General features: G+C 35.3%; 4 protein-coding genes, 1 long non-coding RNA gene and 1 pseudogene across 9 annotated transcripts; 4 read left to right on the top strand and 2 right to left on the bottom strand.

The window, feature by feature from the left end:
- The first annotated feature begins 2,327 nt into the window (after positions 1–2,327).
- LOC114181480 (protein IQ-domain 26-like) lies at positions 2,328–4,494 on the top strand. Of its 3 annotated transcripts, none has more exons than XM_028067949.2 (4): positions 2,328–2,487; positions 2,592–3,005; positions 3,156–3,365; positions 3,474–4,494. In XM_028067949.2, the coding sequence occupies exons 2-4, from the start codon at positions 2,622–2,624 to the stop codon at positions 4,203–4,205; spliced, it is 1,326 nt and encodes a 441-aa protein (XP_027923750.2). In that variant the 5' UTR covers positions 2,328–2,487; positions 2,592–2,621; the 3' UTR covers positions 4,206–4,494. The 3 variants fall into 3 exon arrangements, with proteins under 3 accessions (XP_027923750.2, XP_027923751.2, XP_085528406.1); XM_028067950.2 differs by having other exon boundaries at positions 2,328–2,493; XM_085672280.1 differs by lacking the exon at positions 2,328–2,487 and having other exon boundaries at positions 2,504–3,005.
- A 2,235-nt stretch (positions 4,495–6,729) lies between these two features.
- Positions 6,730–10,953, bottom strand: LOC114181365 (putative pectinesterase 53). Its single transcript, XM_028067790.2, has 5 exons — positions 10,429–10,953; positions 9,879–10,068; positions 9,571–9,777; positions 8,844–9,079; positions 6,730–6,999 (listed from the first exon to the last, which is right to left on the bottom strand). The coding sequence occupies exons 1-5, from the start codon at positions 10,791–10,793 to the stop codon at positions 6,852–6,854; spliced, it is 1,146 nt and encodes a 381-aa protein (XP_027923591.1). The 5' UTR covers positions 10,794–10,953; the 3' UTR covers positions 6,730–6,851.
- A 2,216-nt stretch (positions 10,954–13,169) lies between these two features.
- Positions 13,170–15,699, top strand: LOC114182539 (uncharacterized). The gene is made up of 2 exons (XM_028069430.2): positions 13,170–13,446; positions 13,991–15,699. Exon 2 carries the CDS (start codon positions 14,050–14,052, stop codon positions 15,697–15,699), a length of 1,650 nt encoding a protein of 549 aa, XP_027925231.2. The 5' UTR covers positions 13,170–13,446; positions 13,991–14,049.
- LOC114181998 (protein IQ-domain 26-like) lies at positions 15,274–17,924 on the top strand (annotated as a pseudogene). The gene is made up of 3 exons (XR_014994564.1): positions 15,274–16,362; positions 16,513–16,722; positions 16,831–17,924. The product of XR_014994564.1 is annotated as a protein IQ-domain 26-like (transcript).
- A 1,440-nt stretch (positions 17,925–19,364) lies between these two features.
- LOC114180372 (uncharacterized) lies at positions 19,365–22,683 on the bottom strand. The gene is made up of 2 exons (XR_003603683.2): positions 22,543–22,683; positions 19,365–21,730 (listed from the first exon to the last, which is right to left on the bottom strand). It is a non-coding gene; the product is annotated as an uncharacterized LOC114180372 (long non-coding RNA).
- LOC114180371 (Peptidase M28 family protein) lies at positions 19,517–24,039 on the top strand. 2 transcript variants are annotated; one of them, XM_028066677.2, is made up of 12 exons: positions 19,517–20,473; positions 20,704–20,771; positions 21,191–21,272; positions 21,372–21,464; positions 21,566–21,718; positions 21,832–21,900; positions 22,159–22,246; positions 22,599–22,691; positions 22,853–22,941; positions 23,045–23,161; positions 23,239–23,379; positions 23,651–24,039. In XM_028066677.2, the coding sequence occupies exons 1-12, from the start codon at positions 19,517–19,519 to the stop codon at positions 23,831–23,833; spliced, it is 2,133 nt and encodes a 710-aa protein (XP_027922478.2). In that variant the 3' UTR covers positions 23,834–24,039. The 2 variants fall into 2 exon arrangements, with proteins under 2 accessions (XP_027922478.2, XP_027922477.2); XM_028066676.2 differs by having other exon boundaries at positions 20,665–20,771.
- Positions 24,040–24,547: the final 508 nt, after the last annotated feature.

Genomic DNA, 24,547 nt, shown 5'->3' with positions numbered 1-24,547 from the left:
GACTTAACTTGGATTCCCCTTTTAATGGCCCAATTTGATTCCCGCTTTTTTCCGTTGGTCCATATTCAGCCCAAATTTAAATTCTTTCAGAAAGTGTTTGTGTTGTACAAAACAGAGACAACTCAACTTCCAAGTCAAAATTTTTTACAAAGATAAAATTTTCAATGCACGTGTTATTGCGAAAATAATCATCTTTTTGGTAAAATAGTAAAATTTCGTATATATTGAATGACAAATCAAAGAGGTTACTCGTTTTGCAAGATCTATCTTTTGTATGAAAAGAAAATACATATATGAAATTATCTAAATGTAATCCAACAAAAAAAATAATTTTAATTCCATAATAAATAATAAAAATAACAAATAAATGAAAAGAGTTGCAAGTGAAACTCATAAAATTTTCTTTCCAAAAAAAGCACCTGTGTTGTGTGTGATCTTACAGTGTCACATCAATGTTGTTCAATTCAAGCAATTTTTGTTTTTAATCTTCTTCTTTCACCAAAGTACAATCGCAACACAGTTTCTACAGGCACAAATTTTAGAATTACTTGCATGAATATTTCAATGACTTTCATCTTTAAATAAGCTTATTATAAACCTTTAAAAAAGTATTTTTTTATCAGCAATGATAAAATAGTTTCTGTGCATGTTCTTGTTAAAAATATTACTGTGAGTCTAAGTTTTATATTGATTAAAAATAAGAAAATTGAGTATTATATAAAAATAAAAACTTATAAACACATTGTTTTAAGGTTTTAAGTTGAAAATGGTGTCAATGACTTATATGATTGAACTCAGGTATCATTGATGCTGTATTTTATTATTATAAGTCATGTCATGGTTTTAAAGTTGTACAAAAGAGTGTAAAAGTGAATAATATTATCTGAGAGATGCTGGAAGCTACAGATACTCCAAAAGAGATAACTGAAAAAAAAAATGAAGAAAAGTAACATGGCTAAGTAGTAGCTAAGGAAAGAAAGAACTTTGTTCAAGCAAAAGGTCTTTTTCATTGTCTATTCTTTAGTGCTGAAATATGGAAACATTAATTAATGCTAAGTTTGGAATCCTAGAAATAACCTAGGAACGAGATTATAAATTATAAAAAAAAAAACCTTACGTGTGTGTGTATATATATATATATATATATATATATATATATATATATATATATATATATATATATATATATATATATATATATATATATATATATTCAGTTTTTTTCTATTTTCTTTAGTTTATACAGATAAAAATTTTCTGCATTTGATACCATTTTAATTTTTTTTTCAAAATTTAAAAAAACTAAAATATTATGTGAGAATTTGATCTTTAGAAAACCAATTCTGACCGATAGTTTTGAAACAATGTGAATTAAAATAGAAGTCATAGTTCAATTTTTTAAGCAAACAACAATATTATTTATTTCAATAAATATTATAAATAATATGTTCTTTGGGTAAATATTATAGTTAAACATTTTTGTAACTTTTAATAGGAAAATTAGTTTATTTTAAAATTTTATAACCGTGTGACCTGAACAAACTGTTTTGTAAACAACCAAAAAAAAACTAAAACTAAAACAATTATTCTATAAATTGAAGTTAGTTTATTTAAGTTAAATTTGTTTTATAAAAAAAATCATATATTTATTCTCCAAAAATGTCTATGAATAAACTTCTTTCAAGCATGTCTGTGATGATTTTGCTACGAAGGGAACAAGGAGTTAAGGATAAATAAAAGTTAATGATCTAAAAGTAAAATTAACCAACCATTTATATATTTGAAAAAGGATCTTAATTTCTTATATAGATTTTAATGCTTCAAAAAAAAATTAATTTGCCATGTAACAATGGCTGGGTTACAAATAAAGAAATATAGAAGTTGATATGTTATGGAGATGCTGGAATAAAATAGGAATGGTTCAAAATATGTCAGACATGTATGTTAGGGTTAGGACCCTCAATTTGTAGGACACGTCCCTCTCCACAAAGGTAACTGGGTGCGGGACAGAGGGTCTTAGAACTTTTCACTGTTACACTATTAATTTGTGTTACTTTTTCTTTTTCTTTCTTCTTGAGTTTTGAGAAGTACAAAATTTTTACTTTATTAGAAGTGCTTTTCCCTTCTTAACTTTTTCACTTCTTTTTCTCTTTTCAGGAAACCACTATTTCTAAGTCCTTGTTTGGTTCATAATTTTTTCTTAGATGTTAAGTGCTTTAAAAAAGTAAGATAAAATACTGAAACGGAGTTTTATTCCTTTCTTTTATAAAGTCCTACATTTTTCTTACTTAATAATGTTTCATAAGAAACCAAACCTACTAAGTTAACTCTTATTTATTCATTAAATTTCTTGAAGTTTCGTTGTTCCCTCCTTGCATGTTCCATGGACAAGGTTTTTGTCATATATAGCAGATTTTCACGAGCTTTTGACAGAGTATTTTCTTTTGTTTTGTCTCCTTTCAGATAAAATCATCACATAGTAACATAGTAAGTGTATGTGTATGTGTATGTGTTCTTCTTATCTCTTTCTTTGTCATTGTTTTTTAGAGGCTAATGCTTACTTTAACCACCAAATTTCACCATATTTGTAGGTTGAACTGTTTCTTGCAGTGAGGGCAGCAATGGGGAGAGCCACAAGGTGGATGAAGAGTTTGTTTGGGATTTCAAGAGAGAGAGAGAAGAAACAAAACATCATAGAATCTGGTTTTTCTGAGAGTACTAATAATTCAAGAGTTTTGTGTCACAACCCAGGAACTATACCTCCCAACATTTCTCAAGCTGAGGCAGCTTGGTTACAGTCATTCTACACAGAGAAGGACAAAAACAAGCACGCCATTGCGGTTGCTGCGGCCACCGCAGCTGCGGCTGATGCTGCCGTGGCGGCAGCACAGGCCGCCGTGGCAGTTGTTAGACTCACAAGCCAAGGAAGGGGTGGCACCATGTTTGGCGTTGGACCTGAGATATGGGCTGCTATCAAGATTCAAGCAGTGTTCAGAGGATACCTGGTGAGTTTGTACATTTTAGCTTTGCTTATTTATGTCAAAAAGTTGCAGGCTTTTTGGCTTCAATAGTGTGGGTTAGAATGTTGAACTCTACCTGTTTGTTTTTGGTGCACTGTGGAGTGGAATTTTGAAATTGACATGTGTTTTGAACAGGCAAGGAAGGCACTGAGGGCATTAAAAGGATTGGTGAAGTTGCAGGCACTTGTCAGAGGGTATTTAGTGAGGAAGCAAGCAACAGCAACACTGCATAGTATGCAGGCTCTTATTAGAGCTCAAGCTAGAGTACGGTCCCACCAATCTCGCAGGCTCATGAGTACGAAGAATGAAGCATTTAGATCTCAAAATAGAGCAAGAAGATCCATGGTATTGGAATAGATCTCATATTCTGATACATTTCTAATTATATTATGCACAGTAAATGATTATGTTATTTGTTATATTAAGCTTGCTGCTGCATTGAAATTTTCTCAGGAGAGGTTTGATGATACTAGGAGTGAGTATGCAGTTCCAATCCACAGTAGAAGAGCATCATCTTCTTTTGATGCTACGCTTAACATCAACAACAGTGTTGATGGGAGCCCCAAAATAGTGGAAGTAGACACTTTCAGGCCTAAGTCAAGATCAAGAAGAACAATATCAGATTTTGGTGACGAGCCATCACTTCAGGCACTTTCATCTCCCTTCTTTGCAATTTCATATAGAGGTACACCTACCCCTACCCCTACCCCTACCCCTACACGTTGGTCCATACCAGATCAAAGGAATTTTCAGGACTCTGAGTGGGGGTTAACAGGGGAAGAATGTCGGTTCTCTACAGCACAAAGCACTCCACGCTTCACAAATCCTTGTAGTTGTGACTCAGTTGCACCTATGACACCACAAAGTGTGTGTCCTGATGATAACTTGTTCCTAAGGCAATATGGGAAATTTCCAAACTACATGGCTAGTACTCAGTCTTTTAAGGCTAAGTTGAGGTCTCATAGTGCTCCAAAGCAACGACCTGAACCTAGTCCAAGGAAAAGGCTCTCCCTCAATGAAATGATGGAGTCTAGGAGCAGCTTGAGTGGTGTTAGAATGCAGAGGTCTTGCTCAAAGGCTCAAGAAGTCATTAGTTTCAAGAATGCTGTGATGGGAAAGCTTCAGAAATCCACAGAATCTGTTAGGGAAACAGACAGAAACTATTTCCATCAGAGAGGGTGGTGACATGCTGAACTTGTTAGGACAGATATCTAGCTATCTTTGTTCTTTAAACTGTTAAAGTGTTAATAAAATATATTTCTCCCTCAGTTTGGTAATTTGCAGATACATATAGGTGGTGAGTGTGGGAATGTGAAGACAAAATAGAAGGCAAAGATAGAGAGAGAGAGATGCCTCTCATTGTTTTTTGAAAAGTTTGGTTTTGGAATTTTGATATATCATCTCTCTGTAGTCTATTCAAATGCAAGGATTTTAACTTGCCTACAGTGTAAACTCCTTGCATGCTTTTTTTCTTCTCTTAGAGTTTGGTTTGTGGGTGATAATGAAACTTCAACAACCATTCAAACTGTTGATAAACCATTTCTAAAGATTTACTTTTCCTGCAAAAAAAAGAAGACGAGATGAAAAGGAGGTCATAACATGGTTCAAATACAATTATTCTTGTGTGAAATGTGTAAAAAAAAAGTGTTTGAAATGTGTAAACAAAGAAGTGTACTAACATACCTCTAAAAGTGAAGCAACATCATGCTATGTGAGACTTTTTGGGGTATCAAGAAATATTTTCTGTCAAATCATTGATAGCATGAATGACTTAAAGCCAAGCTACGTTGATTGTGTTCTAACCATTGGAGTCATCCAAAATTATCAACTAATGATTGGAGATTTCCATTAACCCCCAAAATAATATTGATTGGGGATTTCATTGAAGGATTATTTAATGTCAAAGGACACTGTTGACTTCTGACTCATGCATGTTTTGTGATCAACAACTTTTACTGATATGAACAGTTTTTAATCTGTTTTGAATTTTGAATGGGAATGGTAGAAGGAGTAGCTGTGTATCATGAACTGGTTGATGTTTTTTCTGACCCTTTGGCCTTTGGTGATTTCAAAGCTTGTGTTACTGTTTGTATGTTGATTTTATCTCTTTTAACCTCTTCACTGGTAACTTAATTTCTCTATACTTGGTCTAAGGGTCTAAGCAAATTTAATTACTCTGCAATGTGTTCTGTTCATTAACAGTAAAAAGTAGGTTCTAGCTAAGGGTCTAATTAAGCTTGATTATGATGCAATGTTAAGTAGGTTGTAGCAAAAAATTTGGTGTATTCATTAAGAACATGTAGGACAGTGCATGTCTCATTGGTTCATGAACTGTGAGTTTACAGACTGTCAAATTTAGATATATTTGTTTCAAGAAAACATTAAAAATGTATTGTGAAATTTAAAAATAAATGATTTCAAATTTAACATTACTAGGTATTAAATAGACTGTGATAGAAGAATTAAAATTTTAAAGAAATATATAACTTGCATTCTTTTTTTCTCAAAATTAACAACACAGTAGAGAGGATAAATTACAACTGCAATAATAGTAAAATAAAATTCAAAACACAATATTGAGCAATATTAAAACAAAATTAAACATAGAAAGAAGAAAAGTCAAATGATTATTAGTTTTATAAATCAAAAAACACTTCAACAAAATAGGAAATACAAAAAAAGAAAATGCAAGTACGCACGCTGTCTTAAGAAGAGACAAATTATCCCAAAATCTGTTAAAAGTGTCACTGTCTTTCACAGCTTCAAAAATAGTTTATTTCAATTCGAGGAAACACTAGCATTAATTGCTACCAATCAAATGTATAAAACAAAAAGAAAAATAAATTGAAAATATTTTAAAGGCAAAACAATATATATTATTAGGTTTTTATTTCAAACTATAAAGAGTGGGAAAAGAATGGGCATGGTTTTTGTCCATGGAACAAAGCAGAATAAGGCTAAAACTATGGGCCACACGAATAATAATTTGAAGCCCAAATTTCCAGAGATTGTTAGATTCTAAAGGCTTTTCCTTCGTACACCTCATAATTACTAAATGCACCCCATTCCCAAAAATCCAAAACTAATAGGTAAAAACAGCAACACAATAATACAACCGTAACAAAAGTATTATAAACTCATTGTCTAAAAATTTTGAGTTAAAAATAATATCAATGGTGATATAAGTTAGACCAGATCATATTTAAGTAATCTCTTCCTCATGAATCGTCTCCTTTAAAAAGAACCATCAAATATATATGTTTAATCCAAAATCAGAGTATGTTGATGTAAATAAACTTGTGAATTCAAAATATAGGATTGCCATTCAAAAGAAGTGATTAAAAAAAGAAAATTTCATTAAAAACAATCAGTTTGATGTTTTTATAAATATTATAGTAATAAAAACGGGAGTAAATTCTCTTTTATTTTTTATTAAATTCAAAGTCACTTGTTAAGTTAAAACAACCTTTTATGTTTAGTGCTAAACATATTTGCAAGCTCCAAAAAATAAAGTAAACATCATGCTCTGTCAGGAGGTGTCTCCAAGTGCATTGAAGCCAAAACCACCAAAAATTAAAACTGTTTGAGACACAAATTCTATGAGCATAGCTGATTGAAGAGAATTTAAGTTGTTTAAAAAATGAAGTCACATGCATTCAAGTTAATGCAGATTATTGTATTGTACAAAGAGATTGAGTTTGGTAACAACTTGTTTCTGCAAGATAAAACTGATTTCATTATAAGTTAAAATTTGTAATTTATACATCAAATGTTTTCATGAGAGCAATTCAAATTAGAAAATCAATATAAAAAATGGAATCTGTGAATTAACTACAATTGGATCCATTCAGTCCCATCAATGAAGCTAAGTGACAGAAAAGGTGTAGCTTCCTCATCAGTGAGTTCTCTTGACCATGAAACTCTCCCTGCAAAATTTGCACCAGGTCCTGTGCACTTGTACTGTCCATAAAAAACAGTTCTGGTGGTGCACCCAATACAATACAAAACATCAGAACAAGTGAAATTGTTGATTAATTATATTGCTGATATAAAAGGTTTTATATAGAAAATCATAAATCATAGCAGAGGTTTTCCTGTGAATTAGTGTTAAGAAGTAAAATTTAAACTTAATTTAACCTCATAAAACTGGCGTAAGATGAGGTTTACACTCACTTGTATATTATAAAATTGTTTTATCCCTAGTCGAGAGAAGACTTCTAACACATCTCCTCATGCTGATGTATATATATTTTGTGTGTGGGATTATACATTAATGGGTGGTCCAATAACGACTAAAACAATAAATCTAACAAATAACAAATTTTGTTAGAATAAGTTCTAAATCAAGTTCTGATATCATGTTAAGAAGTGACTTTAAATCTAATTCAACCCAAAATGACTGATTTTTAAGATGAGATTTATACCTATTTATCTCTAATTAACGTAAGACTTCCCATTATTAGTATAGAGCTCAACACATTTTCTAATTGAAAGAGAGTAAAAAATTGTATTAGAAAAACATGTAGTATTTTCTGATGAAACAATAAAGCCACCCACATGCGCATGCCAATGTGTATATAGCTGTATACCAAGTAAGATTGAATAGAATAATAGGTTAAGGTATTGGATTAGGTGGCTTTTCAGACACTCAGTGCATGCTGCTATACCTTATCTATATTGCAGAAACAGACATGAAGTTCGGTGGTTAGAATCCTCTGAATTTAGTATAAAGTATTTTACTTATCACTTTCCCTCAAAAGTCCTTCCAAAATTTCTGTCTTCAGAAAGTTCCTAGTTTGTTTTTAATATAACTTTTTGTTGGAGGGTTCATAGGATAACACGTAGACTTGCACCACGCATTTATATATATATAGATATATATACTTATGGATGGAAATGGACAATGATATGTGTATGGCTAGCTAGGCTTATTTTCTTGACCTCTCACACTAGATAAAAAAAGGTACCAATATTATTATTATTATTATTATTATTATTATTATTATTCCCTTGTTGTGTCATAAGAATAGACTCGTTCATATTTCTTAATGGTTTGATGGAGACAGGTTTGGTTATGTTGATGCTGCACTGAATAGAGGGTGTTTTTTTTTTGTCATTTAAGCATAAGGGTAGCATCAATGGCTGAAGAAGGGTGTTTGTGACATGTTAAGTGGGAAGAACAGATAAAGAGGAAGATGACAAAAAAAACTTCACACCCATAATGTGCAGTAAGTAAGAGAGTGAGTGGCACCGACCCATTTGTGTAATGCTGCTCAAGGGGTTAAAGTAAGAACCAACAAAACTGAATTGATGTGTAGAAGAAGATAGGAGGAGGGTTTTATTTATTTATTTATTTATTTATCAAAAAAGATTCTTAATTTCTTCATAATACTAAGTTTCCTTTAATGGGTTAATTTTTTATCAAGACTATTTCATAATAAAAGTGTAAAGATTGAATCTTCAACAATATATACCTAAAAAACAGACATCTGTCAACTGTAACATAGTGTTTGTTCAATCTACTTAATGTGGTCTCAAACATCATTTTTGTGAGGTCAAATGGTCTTAACATGTTGCCAAGAGTTCATGGCAGATAAATTGAACTGGTAAAATAAAATGACCTTTTGGCCTTGCAATTTCGTTGACTTGCAGGAATCATCCCTTTCAAGAAAATAGAAAAACATATACATGATTCTCAACTTTCTGTTTAAAAATATAGATTTGTAAGAGGTGTTATGGTATCCAGAAAAATATAAACATTTTAGGTACAAATATATACAGTTTTTGCATATGAATATGTGAAGATGAGAAAGAGTAACATACGTTTCACGGTTAGGGTCACCCCAGTTATACCAGCCTTTGGGAATGATGATGTTGTCCATATATGTGTAAGCAAAGACCACGCGAGAAAAGGGTCCCCATGCCCTTCCAAGGTATAGTGCCCCTGATCCCGTGACCTTACAGTTCACAAATGAGAACCCTGTGTCCTCCAATATGCTACTCCTTCCTTGAGCTGTTACTGCCCCTGTGTTCTGTGCTATTGCATGCACGTGACATCCCTATATGTAAATAGTATAGTATAGTGTCACAGACAAAATTATCAGATTGTCATTACCAAAATTATACGCGATTCAAGAGTTAAAACAAACTTAAAAATAGACCTGAAGCAAACTTATGATACCTAAAACAATTAATACTAAAAGAAACTAACTTCAACAATTGATCACTTATGTTGTTTTAACTTGATTACTTGGAAAACAACCTAGTGGTGCTATATGGATAGAAGAAAGTGGTTGAAAACTTTTATGATTCCAAATAACAAATGCATCAGATACAATTTTGGTTAGGTTATTCTGGTATGAAGAAACTATTACATGTTTCAAGACCTTTGACCTTTGGCCATTACCAATATCTATATGAAACTTGATTCAACGTTAATATCTCTTTCTAGTAAATTGAAAATTTGGTTTATTTGAAGGTTTTGGATTAAATTAAGGCAACCATTGCAGGTTAGAGGTAGTAAGTAATGATTATGCAGAGAAAATCTAACCTCAAACAGTGAGAGAGAGTTGCCGAATATGAAATCAACAGAGCCTTCAATGTAACAATCTTTATAGTAATGTCTGCCAACATGATCATAGAGTGTGTCTTGTGCTCCTAAGAATTTGCAGCCTACGAATGCTGCATTGTCTGCTGAAATCCTTAATGCCACAGCTTGCTTTCCAATTGCTCCTGGTGCAGGAACAGGAGTTGTGTTCTGCATTCATAATGTATATTATTATGCTTGTAAAACACAAAAAGTAAAGGTAAATTGGGATAGAAATAAATAGAGGGTTTTTCTTTTCTTTTTTTTCTTACTTGGAATGTGATGTTCTTGGCAATGAAATAAGGCGAATTCACAGCAAAAGTTGCAGAACCATAGGTTCCTAGTGGCCTCCCATTTGAACCAGGTGTTTGAGCAGTGTCACTCCATTTAACAATGGTTTCATCTGCACCATCTCCCTCTATTGTTATGTAGGATTTGAAAGCAGGAATGTTAACTTTCTCCCTGGAATGAGAAAATCAGATGCAAGTCAAATAAAACACTTTTCACAATTCATCACAATATTAAGCATGTAAGAAAATTTGCTTAATCTAACACGAAGATGGAGGTATAAGGACAGAACTAAAAGGCTATATGTTGCAGAATTTACTTCAGACAAAGACCAATTATCTGGGATTTTGAATGATAGAATTAGAAGGAAAAAGACATTAGAAGAAACAAAAGTTGTAATCTTGAATGCAGACAAACAGCAAAAATCCATGTCTTATATGAAAAGAGCACAATTTGGAAAGGGAAAATAGCAGAAGGATCAGAATGTGGCAGAATTCAAATTGAAGTACAGGAAAATGCAGTACTATTACTCACGTGTAGACACCTGCATGGACTTTTATGAGCACTCTCACAAGATTAACGAAGGGAAGAGAATCAATGGCTTCTTGAATTGAGGTGAAATCTCCAGCACTAGGATTCTTATCAACGTGCAAAGTGTAGGAAGCCACAAGCTTATTTTTCACTGCCTTAAAAACTGAGTGTTTGAGGGAACCAACAAAGTTCACCCATTTCATGAATTGCTCTTCAGAATACTGCACTCTAGTCATGTTGGTCAATAACCCTTTACCCACAGAACGTTTTGGTCTAATTCCCTTGGTATGGCAATGTACTCTACTGGGATTTTGCAGAAAAAGAAGAACAACTGCTAAAAAGATGAACAAGTAATGCAAGTTTGACATTTTAAGAGACACAACAGAGAGCCAGAAGAAAAACAAAAACTGGAAAATGATTGCTGATGTGACAAATGACAAACAGAACAGAGAAAAAAAATGATGTTAGTGAGAATAATACAACACTAATGGAGAATGGTATTTGGAGCTTGAAGTGGTTAGTGCTATGGCTTATATACTAGTTTTGGCACTTGGTTTAGGTGTAAAGTAACAGCATTAGTTCTGTCATTTGACTCAAAACCGGTTTAAGAAAAAAACTGAATGAGATTAGAAATCTGTCACAAGTTTCTTAATGAAGATAAACTATTAAAATGAATCAATATTTAGCATTTAGAATATGATTACACAGAAAATGAAAAGTTTAGGTGTAAAGTGAAAAATAAGACAGAAAAGAAGAGGTCACGGGTGGTTATTGTACTGACATGTATGTAGAAAAGAGGGAGAGAGAGAGAGAGAGAATGTGAACCACAGGACAGGTTGCAATTTCTGCGTATAACAACATTGTCTGATAGAAAAATTTGGTCATTAATTATTAGTCATGTTGCATATGTTGTTGTTGTTTGTTTGGTGTTACCCGTGAGCCTCTTTCTGTTTGTGCATGATCCTTGAATTATTCTTGTTCAGGTAATAGAATAATAGGTTGTGTAGTACTTATGTGCATTGAATAGCATTTGATATGAAAAATATAGAAATTTAGGGAAACTTTTGTGCTTGTGCATGCTGAGTATTGGCAACACCTACTCTTGCTTGAATCATGGCCGTCCAATGTTTGGACATTGGTTAGTGTAATTAGATTCTTGTTGTTGTTTAGCTGATTAGTGTTATTTGAGCACTTGGTAATGGTTCAGATTTTGTGGATCAGTGGTAACTTCCATGTGGTTGGTGAATGAATCAGAGAAACCCTGTGGGCACCTATAAAGGGCTAAAGCAACTTTGGTGAGGCCAAAGTCATAAAGAAAATGCACCAAGACAAAACCTAAGTTGGTTCAATATTCGAAAAAGCACTAAAATGGTGTACTTTTTTCCTAAATTACCGAAATTGACAAATTTCAAAAAAAAAATTGCAAAAGTAGACGAATTACCACAGTTTGATACACTTTTTTTATTGTAAAAAAATCGGGTCAAGATCAAATTTAGTACAAAATAATTTTAAGTTGAGTCAAATTGTCACACCAATTAAGTGCATTTTAAATCGTGTTAAGACTTAGTTAAAAATGCTCTGAATTAAAGTTGTGTAACATTATCTTAACTTTAACTAAAAATATTTTGAACTAAAGTCTTGTTACATTAATATGATTTCTTCATGGTGAAGTTGTGACTCGTGTAATTTGATACGACTTACCTATTTTTATAATTTTTTTCAAATATTTCCATTTCATTATCTTTTGATAATAGTTACAAAAAATTGTGTTTTTCCTCGATTATCTTCTATGGTTACCTTTTTCTATGCTTTTATTGTTTGATCATTCATTGTTATCGATTTATCTTTCACTTGTTTTGTATTGCTTTATCATTTAAAAAAATTATTTTGTTAAAAATTGTAGTTAAAAGTGTAACATAAACAATATATAAATAAATTCATAAGATTATGATTTTAAAGTTTTAGACCTAAAATATTGTATTAATAATCTCTTATATACATTTATTTATACTAAATTTTCTCGGTGTTTCTCTTCGAACAACTTAATAGATGTTTCATCATATATGTTGTATTGGTAGTATGTGACTCACCATAGCAACAATAGTTGTGAATTCACTAGCTATAATAGAAGTTTAGATTTATTAAGTAATTATATGCAATGTCTTAATGCTTTTTAAACGTGTTGGGTTTTGAAATAAAGTATCTATACATATTTGTTGTTGTGTGAGTATAATACTTATTAAGAATACTTTATTTTAATAATAATATGCCACATAAAATTGACTTTTTCATAAATAGCATGTCATGTATATATTTGTCCTTTTTTCCCCCTCTCTTTTCATATTTATTTATTTTCTATTTCCCTTATAATCTAAACAAAACATTAAATGTGAAAAAAAAATGGAAGAGTAAGAGAATAATCACTCAGATATGCAATTAATAGGGTATACAACTTTGTTTGGACGGGTTTACTTAGGAAGAAAAAAAAATACAAGAGATAAAAAAAATGAAAAATAACATTTTGTGATAAACAAAGGATAATAAAAATTATATTTAGGAGAGTTATTATAAAAAACAATGTCCCCATTTATTAATTTAGTACCTAATGTATAATCTGAAATAATTTAATCAACAGTAAAAAAAAAATCTAAATCACGGTGACAAAACTGTTAAAAATATATTATGATAGATTTAAGAAAACTTTCATAATATCTTTAAATTCTTAATTTCCTTTCCCTCCCTACTCTCGTCTTCATTCTTTTTTCAGAAATATATTCTCTTTCTCACACAGTCACGTTGCCTTTGCCGTCGCCGCTCCGTTCGTCATTCCGTTCGCCGCTCCGTTCGCCGCACCGATTGTCGCGCCGTTCGCACGCCGTCCACGGGCCGTCCGCTCGCCGGCCCCGCCGTCCGCTCGCCGTCCCCGCTGTCCGCGCGCCTTCCGCGCACTGTGCACCGTCCGCACGCCGTTCGCGCACTGTTCCTGATTGCCACATTGGTGATTCTGCCTCCTTTGAACAGGTTTTCCGTCTTTTCTTCTCTTAGTTTGCACATGTGTGTTGGGCTATGATTTTGTTTGGAGTGAGTGAGAGATGCTTTTATCTAGCATTATGCTGTTGTGTTTCTAATTCCTGAGAAATGGCATCCATAGCATGCAGCCTCCCTTAATTTCTTTTATCTAGCATTATGCACTCTCTGATGGCAAAACAGAACTATCTAACATACTAGTTGAATTTCAAGAGTTAATAATTTATACAGCAGATGAACAGGCTGAAAATTACAGACAGAAATGTTGTGTGTGTGTGTGTGTGTAACGTATGTGTATATACCCCTTGTTTTAATAGTCCTCTCTCCAGGTATAGTTTCAAGTTGAAGGCTTCTTTGATTCCTCAAAAGGGATACTCTTTTTATGTCCCTGATAAGCTCATCCCAGACTAAATTGAAAAAGGACTTGAAGCTATGCTAAAATTGCAACACATACATCCTGCTCATTCATTGTTTCTCTATTTTTTTCACATATTTGCTTATGTTGAATATTTGTTCCTCACATTGTTTTTCCATTCAGCGGCAAGATATTGCAGTCGTAACAAAGTGGTTATCAGGGGTGTCTCCAGAGAAGGGTGTATGTCGTTTCGATCTTTCCGCTTCCTCGAGCGCTTCACCAAACCGTACCACCACCCTCATCTCTCCACGCGCCGTTCCCCACTCTCATCTCTCCACGCGCCACCTTGTTCTCCCCAGCACCACCATCCCCATATCGACGAACGCCTCGTCCTCGACCAAATTTCCCACCTTTTCCCCATTGCCACTTTCAAATCCCAGAACCCTGTTTCGAAACCCCTCGAACCGCCGCAACCGGACACGAAACTGGTGGACGCGTTTTTGCCCTCCGAAGATAAACTGCGGGGAGTCTTCCTCCAGAAGCTAACGGGAAAGGCTGCAATCGAAACCGCTTTGTCCAACGTTGGCGCTGACGTCGACGTTAACGTTCTCGGTAAAGTACTCAACTATGGGAACCTCAGTGGTGAATCCATGGTCACGTTTTTCAACTGGGCAGTTAAACAACCAGGGGTACCCAATGATGTTGGTAGTTACCATGTGATTGTTAAGGCACTCGGAAGAAGAAAGTTTTTTGTTTTTATGATGAGTGTGTTGTGTGACATGAGGAAACGTGGCACTGATGGTGATTTGTTGATGTTGTCTATTGTTATTGATAGTTTTGTTAGGGCTGGTCATGTGTCTAGGGCAATCCAGATGTTTGGGAGCTTGGATGATCTCGGGGTTCGGCGTGACACCGAGGCTTTGAACGTGCTTTTGTCGTGTCTTTGTCATCGTTCTCATGTCGGTGCTGCCAATTCTGTGTTGTATTCGATGAAGGGGAAGGTGTGTTTTGATGTTGGTACATACAATGTGGTTGCCGGTGGGTGGTCTAAGATTGGTAAGGTGGGTGAGGTTGAGAGGATTATGAGGGAAATGGAGGCTGATGGGGTTGGACCCGATTGTAGGACGTTTGGATTCCTTATGGAGAGCTTGGGGAGGGTAGGTAGAATGGATGAAGCTGTTGAAGTTTTCTGTGCTATGAGGGAGAAGAATTGCCAGCCAGATACTGCAGCTTATAATGCAATGATTTTCAATTTTGTGTCTGTTGGGGATTTTGAGGAGTGCATGAAGTATTATAATAGGATGTTGAGTGATAACTGTGAACCTGATCTTGATACGTTTGTTAGAATAATTACTGCGTTTCTCAGAGTGAGGAAAGTGGCTGATTCGCTTCAGATGTTTGATGAGATGTTGAGGCGAGGTGTTGTGCCGTCTATTGGGACCATAACAGCCTTTATCAAACGATTGTGTAGCTATGGTCCACCGTATGCTGCTTTGGTGATATACAAGAAGGCAAGAAAATCAGGGTGTGTGATATCAATGGAAGCTTATAAGATACTGCTTATGCGGCTTTCTAAGGTTGGAAAGTGTGGAACATTGTTGAGCATATGGGAGGAGATGCAAGAATGTGGGTACAGTTCAGATTTGGAAGTTTATGAGTACATCATTTGTGGTCTTTGCAATGTTGGACAACTGGAAAATGCTGTTCTTGTTATGGAGGAGGCTTTGGGCAAGGGGTTTTGCCCAAGCAGGCTAGTATATAGTAAACTGAGCAACAGGCTACTTGCTACAAAGAAAACAGAGATGGCTTACAAGCTGTTTTTGAAGATCAAACATGCCCGTTTCCTTGACAACGCGAGAAATTATTGGCGTAGTAATGGTTGGCACTTTTGAAAAGTTGTGCTGATTGGCAGATCTTACAGAAGGTCATCTTCTTAGCTTTTGACGTAGCTGCCCTTTTTGTTTGGGCTTGCTTGGACACTTTGATGGTGATTCCAGGGGCTTCAATCTTTTCAGCTTGATGGAAGTGTATACCTCATTCACATTCACATCACAGTGTTTTCTTTTCTTCTTATCTCTTTCTTTGTCATTGTTTTTTAGATGCTAATGCTTACTTTAACCACCAAATTTCACTATATTTGTAGGTTGAACTGTTTCTTGCAGTGAGAGCAGCAATGGGGAGAGCCACAAGGTGGATCAAGAGTTTGTTTGGGATTTCAAGAGAGAGAGAGAAGAAACAAAACATCATAGAATCTGGTTTTTCTGAGAGTACTAATAATTCAAGAGTTTTGTGTCAACCCAGGAACTATACCTCCCAACATTTCTCAAGCTGAGGCAGCTTGGTTACAGTCATTCTACACAGAGAAGGACAAAAACAAGCACACCATTGCGGTTGCTGCGGCCACTGCAGCTGCGGCTGATGCTGCCGTGGCGGCAGCACAGGCCACCGTAGCAGTTGTTAGACTCACAAGCCAAGGAAGGGGTGGCACCATGTTTGGCGTTGGACCTGAGATATGGGCTGCTATCAAGATTCAAGCAGTGTTCAGAGGATACCTGGTGAGTTTGTACATTTTAGCTTTGCTTATTTATGTCAAAAAGTTGCAGGCTTTTTGGCTTCAATAGTGTGGGTTAGAATGTTGAACTCTACCTGTTTGTTTTTGGTGCACTGTGGAGTGGAATTTTGAAATTGACATGTGTTTTGAACAGGCAAGGAAGGCACTGAGGGCATTAAAAGGATTGGTGAAGTTGCAGGCACTTATCAGAGGGTATTTAGTGAGGAAGCAAGCAACAGCAACACTGCATAGTATGCAGGCTCTTATTAGAGCTCAAGCTAGAGTACGGTCCCACCAATCTCGCAGGCTCATGAGTACGAAGAATGAAGCATTTAGATCTCAAAATAGAGCAAGAAGATCCATGGTATTGGAATAGATCTCATATTCTGCTACATTTCTAATTATATTATGCACAGTAAATGATTATGTTATTTGTTATATTAAGCTTGCTGCTGCATTGAAATTTTCTCAGGAGAGGTTTGATGATACTAGGAGTGAGTATGCAGTTCCAATCCACAGTAGACGAGCATCATCGTCTTTTGATGCTACACTTAACATCAACAAAAGTGTTGATGGGAGCCCCAAAATAGTGGAAGTAGACACTTTCAGGCCTAAGTCAAGATCAAGAAGAACAATATCAGATTTTGGTGACGAGCCATCACTTCAGGCACTTTCATCTCCCTTCTTTGCAATTTCATATAGAGGTACCCCTACCCCTACCCCTACCCCTACACGTTGGTCCATACCAGATCAAAGGAATTTTCAGGACTCTGAATGGGGGTTAACAGGGGAAGAATGTCGGTTCTCTACAGCACAAAGCACTCCACGCTTCACAAATCCTTGTAGTTGTGACTCAGTTGCACCTATGACACCACAAAGTGTGTGTCCTGATGATAACTTGTATCTAAGGCAATATGGGAAATTTCCAAACTACATGGCTAGTACTCAGTCTTTTAAGGCCAAGTTGAGGTCTCATAGTGCTCCAAAGCAACGACCTGAACCTAGTCCAAGGAAAAGGCTCTCCCTCAATGAAATGATGAAGTCTAGGAGCAGCTTGAGTGGTGTTAGAATGCAGAGGTCTTGCTCAAAGGCTCAAGAAGTCATTAGTTTCAAGAATGCTGTGATGGGAAAGCTTCAGAAATCCACAGAATCTGTTAGGGAAACAGACAGAAACTATTTCCATCAGAGAGGGTGGTGACATGCTGAACTTGTTAGGACAGATATCTAGCTATCTTTGTTCTTTAAACTGTTAAAGTGTTAATAAAATATATTTCTCCCCCAGTTTGGTAATTTGCAGATACATATAGGTGGTGAGTGTGGGAATGTGAAGACAAATTAGAAGGCAAAGATAGAGAGAGAGAGAGAGAGAGAGAGATGCCTCTCATTGTTTTGTGAAAAGTTTGGTTTTGGAATTTTGTTATATCATCTCTCTGTAGTCTATTCAAATGCAAGGATTTTAACTTGCCTACAGTATAAACTCCTTGCATTTTCTGCGTATAACAACATTGTCTGATAGAAAAATTTGGTCATTAATTATTAGTCATGTTGCATTTGTTGTTGGTGTTACCCGTGAGGCTCTTTCTGTTTGTGCATGATCCTTGAATTATTCTTGTTCAGGTAATAGTATAATAGGTTGAGTAGTACTCATGTGCATTGAATAGCATTTGATATGAAAAATATAGAAATTTAGGGAAACTTTTGTGCTTGTGCATGCTGAGTATTGGCAACACCTACTCTTGCTTGAATCATGGCCGTCCAATGTTTGGACATTGGTTAGTGTAATTAGATTCTTGTTGTTTAGCTGATTAGTGTTATTTGAGCACTTGGTAATGGTTCAGATTTTGTGGATCAGTGGTAACTTCCATGTGGTTGGTGAATGAATCAGAGAAACCCTGTGGGCTCCTATAAAGGGCTATGCACTGTGGCTAAAGCAACGTTGGTGAGGCCAAAGTCATAAAGAAAAATGCACCAAGACAAAACCTAAGTTGGTTCAATATTCGAAAAAAATCACTAAAGCGGTGTACTTTTTTTCTTAAATTACCGAAATTGACAAACTTTAAAAAAAAAATTGCAAAAACGGACAAGTTATGGTAGTTTGATATAATTTAAATTATACATTCTTAAATACAAATTTTGTATTCTCTGAAATATACATTTGAGGATACCTGGATTGTATATTTTAGAATATCTAGAATATGAATGAATAGTTTAATTTTTAACTTACTTAAGGGTATTTTAGTCATTTGGCAGATCTTATGGAGTTGCACATATATATTATGGAGGTGCATCTCTAAAAAGCGTTCATACCCACAAACACTCTTGTGATTTTGTGACTCACCAATTTTGGACACATATATTGTATATGCAATGAATGAAATGGCTATGACAAGAGCAAGCAACACCAGCAACTAGTAACAATATTCTGTACTAACAGAACAAGTTAAAATTATTGCCAGTTGCTTAGTCATGATTCAACACACTACTTCCATTGGTTCAATTTCAATTAAATTTGCTCTAATTTTCAAATATTTTCATTATTTTTTTTACGTATTATTAGATAATTATATATATATATATATATATATATATATATATATATATATATTATTTTGATGACTCAAAGATCGATGTGACTTTTAATAGTACTTTTTTAATGTTTCTATTTGTATGTCTTTGTTGGAAATTTTTGGAATTACTTTAGGTTACCTTCTGGGCATACAAATACAAGACCTCTTGATAACAAATTAGAGGTCCATATCCATCCCATTCAGGAGAATACCCACAGAACACAACCGCCAAACTAACTCAAACCACCATAAAAGCATCTCCAATAGTGTAATCATAATGATTCTTTTTAACTCATCTTTTATAGACCAAATAATATGAATTTGGAAATTTTAACAAGTTTTTTTTTTTGTTTTCTACAATTTCGAATGAGTGTTGTAATTGTTCCAATCTATCACGATAGTAACTTTCATGGTAAAACTGCATAAGTCCAAGAATTGATTTTACCAGCTGAAGTATGAGTTAGATCATGTTTCGTTAATGTCAATCTCTCTCTCACCATAAAAGCTGAGTGTTGAAGATTAAGTGCCTCAAACATCAAACAAACAGAAAAAGAAACAAATAAAGGATTCAAATTCCTGAGAGAGTTAAGCATGAAAACAAGCACTACTACTACAACGTTATTAGCCATAGCCACCTCTTACTTGTTTCTTCTGATAACACCAACACCAAAATCCACGTACCACTCTCTCTTCATATCCGATTCTCTCTCAGACAATGCTTCAATATCCAACCACCTTAAAACTCTCACCCGCAGACCCCACTTCGCAGGTTCGGAAGCCAACGCCGAAGCTGCATCATATGTTGTCTCAGTCTTCACCTCCTCAAACATACCATCCCACATAGCATCCTACGAGGTTGTCCTCACATACCCTTTGTCACGTTCGTTGGTTCTGACAAACCCGCCGCCACAACCTCCGACCACCTTCACTCTCCGCCAGGAAACCTACGAGGGTGATCCTTATGCTGACGTGGCACAGGAGGCTGCCCCCACGTTCCACGCGTATGCCAAGTCGGGAACTGTGGCTGCTCCTGTTTGTTATGTGAACTATGGAAGAGTGGAGGACTATTTGACTCTGAAGGAAAAAAATGGGGTGAATGTTTCTGGCACTATTGTGTTGGCAAGGTATGGGAAGATATATAGAGGGGACATTGTGAAGAATGCTTATGAGGAAGGTGCTGTTGGGGTGGTGATATATTCAGATCGGAAGGACTATGGTGGTGGTGGTGGTGAGGCAAAATGGTTTCCCGATGAGAGGTGGTTGCCACCGAGTGGTGTTCAGGTGGGGACAGTGTATGGTGGTTTAGGGGACCCCACAACTCCTGGTTGGGCAAGTAGTGGTGGAGATTGTGAGAGGCTGAGCAAGGAGGAGGTGGAGAAGAGAGGTGAAGTTCCTCTCATACCTTCATTGCCTGTGTCAGCTGCTGATGGGGAGAAGATAGTGTTGTCACTTGGTGGACCTGTCGCAGAGGATGAATGGCAGGGAAGCAAGGATGCTCCTCATTACAGGCTTGGACCAGGACCAGGAATTCTCAACCTTAGTTACATGGTATTCTTATGTTATCTGTTTTTGTCTGATTCTCTCAACTTTCTATTTGGTCTAAAACACCATGCTGGTATCAAATTATTGATCTTTACTATTAACTGGATAGCTGTAAATTGCAAGCAAATTCATTCTTTCTTCTTTTCTTTTGAACTACTTTTTTACCAATCATGGGGTTGCGAAAATGTCATATGCAGAAGACCCTGATCGGTGGAATTTTGGATGTTGGTTTTCAGGGGAAGGATGTTCTAGCCACAATTCAGAATGTTATTGGTGCTATTGAAGGGGCAGAAGAGCCTGATAGGTATGTTATAAAAGTTTAATTTATATAATTTTGAAAGTATTTTCGTTAAAAACTCTTTCTCTTTCCTTCTACTTTACTCTTTCTGCAACCCTGCTTCTCTTTGAAAAGCTCACGCAGCCCTCGACTGGGGAGGACCCGTTCATTCCCTTTAGATCTCGAGTGGGGGCTTAATGTTTTTACCACATCCGATAGTCTCATATCACTTAGAATTTGAGGTCTAAGACGGTTTAAATACCGCTTACTCCTTTCACCCTCTAAGACGTTTTTTAAAGGCAAAACCAGGACGGAGTCCCACTCCAAAGTGAACAATACCTTAGATGTTTGGTGATTAACCCTAAACAATGTCACTCTAGAGACTTAGGATCGGAACAGTTATGGAAACACAAATTTGGTTAAGTCACTTTTTCAATTGCTTGTAGATTTGTCATACTAGGTAACCATAGGGATGCATGGACATTTGGAGCGGTTGATCCCAATAGTGGCACTGCAGCACTACTTGAGGTAACAAGGATTTGTTTTAGGCATTGTTTTGTCTGTTTATGTCAAACCACTGAAAAAAAAAGAAGCCAATGGCACAAGTGACGTATCTCATGACATTAGGTAGCCCAGAGGCTGGGGAAGCTTCTGAAAAAAGGGTGGAGACCTAGAAGAACAATTCTATTATGCAATTGGGATGCTGAGGAATATGGCCTAGTAATTTTCTTTACTTCTCTTGTTTCTGCCTTTTTTCTTTTATGATCAATAGTATCATCCACAGGAAGCAAATGAAAGTTTGATATGATTATTCCCTCCAGATAGGATCAACTGAATGGGTAGAGGAGAATAGAGAAATTCTTGCTTCAAGAGCAGTTGCTTACTTGAATGCTGACTGTGCAGTTGGTGGACCGGGGTTCAATGTCCGTGCAACTCCGCAGCTTGATGAATTGATAAAAAAAGCAACACAGGAGGTATCACCAAAGCTGAAATGAAAATAATAGAATAAGCTATTTTTCCCATAATCAGAAAAATAAGATACATGAAGATGGCATTAACCACTTTTTAAGTATTGATTCTTATGCAGGTCAAAGACCCTGATAACTCATCACAGAGCATTTATGAATCTTGGACTAGTTCTGGTAGTTCTCCACTGGTGAGCATATTGCTTTTGCTTACATCTTTACGTTATAAATTCAATTAACTGTCTCGGGATTTGGCTGAGGAGGATAAAGTATAGATAGAGGGAAGGATCAAATCTGCATTGCAGAGTGGACAAATTTAATTTACTTTGCTATTAAGTTTAACAATTAGCCAATAATCACTGGGGATTAAACTTTGGAGAGGTACAATCTGAATGTCTAATTTTTTTTTTGTATGCTAATGAACTATTTCTGTGCATGAAACTTGAAAGTTTGGGAGACTAGGGGGTGGAGGATCAGATTATGCTTCTTTCTTGCAACATGTAGGAATCCCAGCTGCAGACATAGCCTTTGGAGGAGGTAAAAGACAAAACTCATTGTTTTGATCATGAAGATGTTGATGTATCATTATTCTCATGTCCTCTATGATGTCATTTTTCTGGTCAAGCACGTAACGAAATGAAAGAAAGAAATCACAATATTCAATTCAGAAAATAACAAATAAATTTCATACACTTCTGTCAAACAATCTCAAACTACAAACTACGTCAAAGTTCATGTTTGAATAAACTTCTCTATAAGTTAAGTAGTACAAGTGAAGAAAATAAAAAGATAAAACACAGAGTTTCTCCATAAACTAAAATCAATTTAGGTACCTTAGTTAGGAGCCTTCATTGTACCAAGTGTTCATTGTAACTCGCTTTTCATTCAGATATTGCAGGATACCCAGTGTACCACTCTCTCTACGATGACTTCGTCTGGATGGAAAAATTCGGGGATCCTATGTTTCAAAGGCATGTTGCAGGTTGATCAAACGAGAGGGGAATTTCTTAGTTACCATGTTTCACTATATAAGAATAAGCTTTAATTAATTCTCATAACACAATTTACTGCATGCTTATTACTATTCTGTAGCACTGATCTTAATTACTTATCTAATAATTGCTTGTGTTGTGGAAAAAACAGCTGCAAGTGTTTGGGGTCTAGTGGCACTTTGGTTAGCAGATGAGGAATTCCTACCTTTTGATTATCTATCTTATGCAAAGGAGCTCCAGGTGTGCCTACATTAGATGGTGTTTTAATGTAATTTATACAAAGACTATCCTCACGGAATTTTATTTGAAAGCTAATTGACAACACCAAATATTAAAATCACAGCTTGGCATGGAGATTCTGGAGGATGAGATTTCAAATGAAGACATAAATTTGTCACCTATGTTAAAGTCTATTAAGGAGCTTGAGAAAGCAGCTATCAAGATAAATGAGCAGAGAAAGGTGTGCTTAGAGTACTTTTTAAATAACCAATAACATATATTGGTTCTTGTTTAAAACATTGAAACGTGATTGTTCAGGAAATAGAAGTAAGTAAAAGTTGGATAACATGGAAGAAGGACCACTTGAAAGTGAGAGAGCTGAATGATAGATTGATGATGGCTGAGCGGACATTCACTGACAGAGATGGTCTTTTTGGAATGTCATGGTATAAACATCTGGTAAGTTTTTCCATTTCTGATTGCTTATGTAAACATTATACAAGAGCAAGTTCAGAGTCTAGATAGTGTTAAATGAAATTGAAGGAAATTTTCAACCAAAAGAAAGTTAAAAAGAGATGATGAAATTGAAGAGATAATGTAGAAAATTTGGCAATATCTCCCCCTTCTCAGCTCATCTTTAGTTTTGATGTAATTACTCCTGATAGAAACATTTTGTTGAAGTTATCCAAACATAAAATCAAGTGATATTGCCCTTTCACTCCATTTTCAGATCTATGGACCATCAAAACATAATGATTACGGTTCTCAATCTTTCCCTGGAATAGATGATGCAGTTAAAATGGCAAAAAATACACATACTGCAGAATCATGGCATCTTGTACAGCACGAAGTTTGGAGAGTTTCGAGAGTCATTAAACATGCCTCGCTAGTTCTCGTCGGTCAGCTAACATGAATATCAATATACTTGTACATTCTCACTTCATGGTATATTACATCTCCATAAGAATAAATATATGTATATATGCATAAATCTTTGATAACTGAAGCGATTTAGGAATTTCCTTACCTCATTGAATCGTTTTCATGGTGTTTGTAAATATTACGTTTCTTGATGTGAAACTTGCAAATAAACGTCCCTGTCATCACTTTTGCATTCAATGCTTGGTTGCGTATATTTCCTGAACATCTTGGCGACTGGTAGAAACTGAACCTGGGCCTCTCCCACCCAAAAAGTGACCTCTGCCGTTTCTTTCTCCATCTAATAAATTTTTTGCCATACCTTTATTTTTTATATTGAATTGATATTTTAGAAAATAAAAAATTTCATTTCAAAAGATCCTTTTTGGTATGAAAGGAAAAGTTTAGATACAAAATTAGGATGCTATTTTTGGTTCATATATATACTGTGGAAACATTTGGGACCATGACCCGTAGTAAGATGTCACCCTATATCAAGTTATGCTTTTATTTCTGTATTAGGGTCTTAGTTTTTTATTTCTTTCCAATGTGTACTTCATGTATATGATGGATTCAGTTATTTCTTTGTATTTTTTACATATATAACTCGTCTTTGCAGATAAAAAAATATATAATCTTCATCCATGTTCCGAAAACTACCTTTTTTTATAATTATACGGTTAAAGGAAAAATGACACAGAAAATTGTT

This window comes from Vigna unguiculata, chromosome 4 (assembly GCF_037176805.1).
Source record: "Vigna unguiculata cultivar grain cowpea cultivar isolate G323 ecotype 2 chromosome 4, ASM3717680v1, whole genome shotgun sequence".
Lineage (NCBI taxonomy): Eukaryota > Viridiplantae > Streptophyta > Magnoliopsida > Fabales > Fabaceae > Vigna > Vigna unguiculata.
The sequence above is the reverse complement of the archived record's forward strand: the minus strand, read 5'-3'. Positions and strand labels throughout refer to the sequence as shown.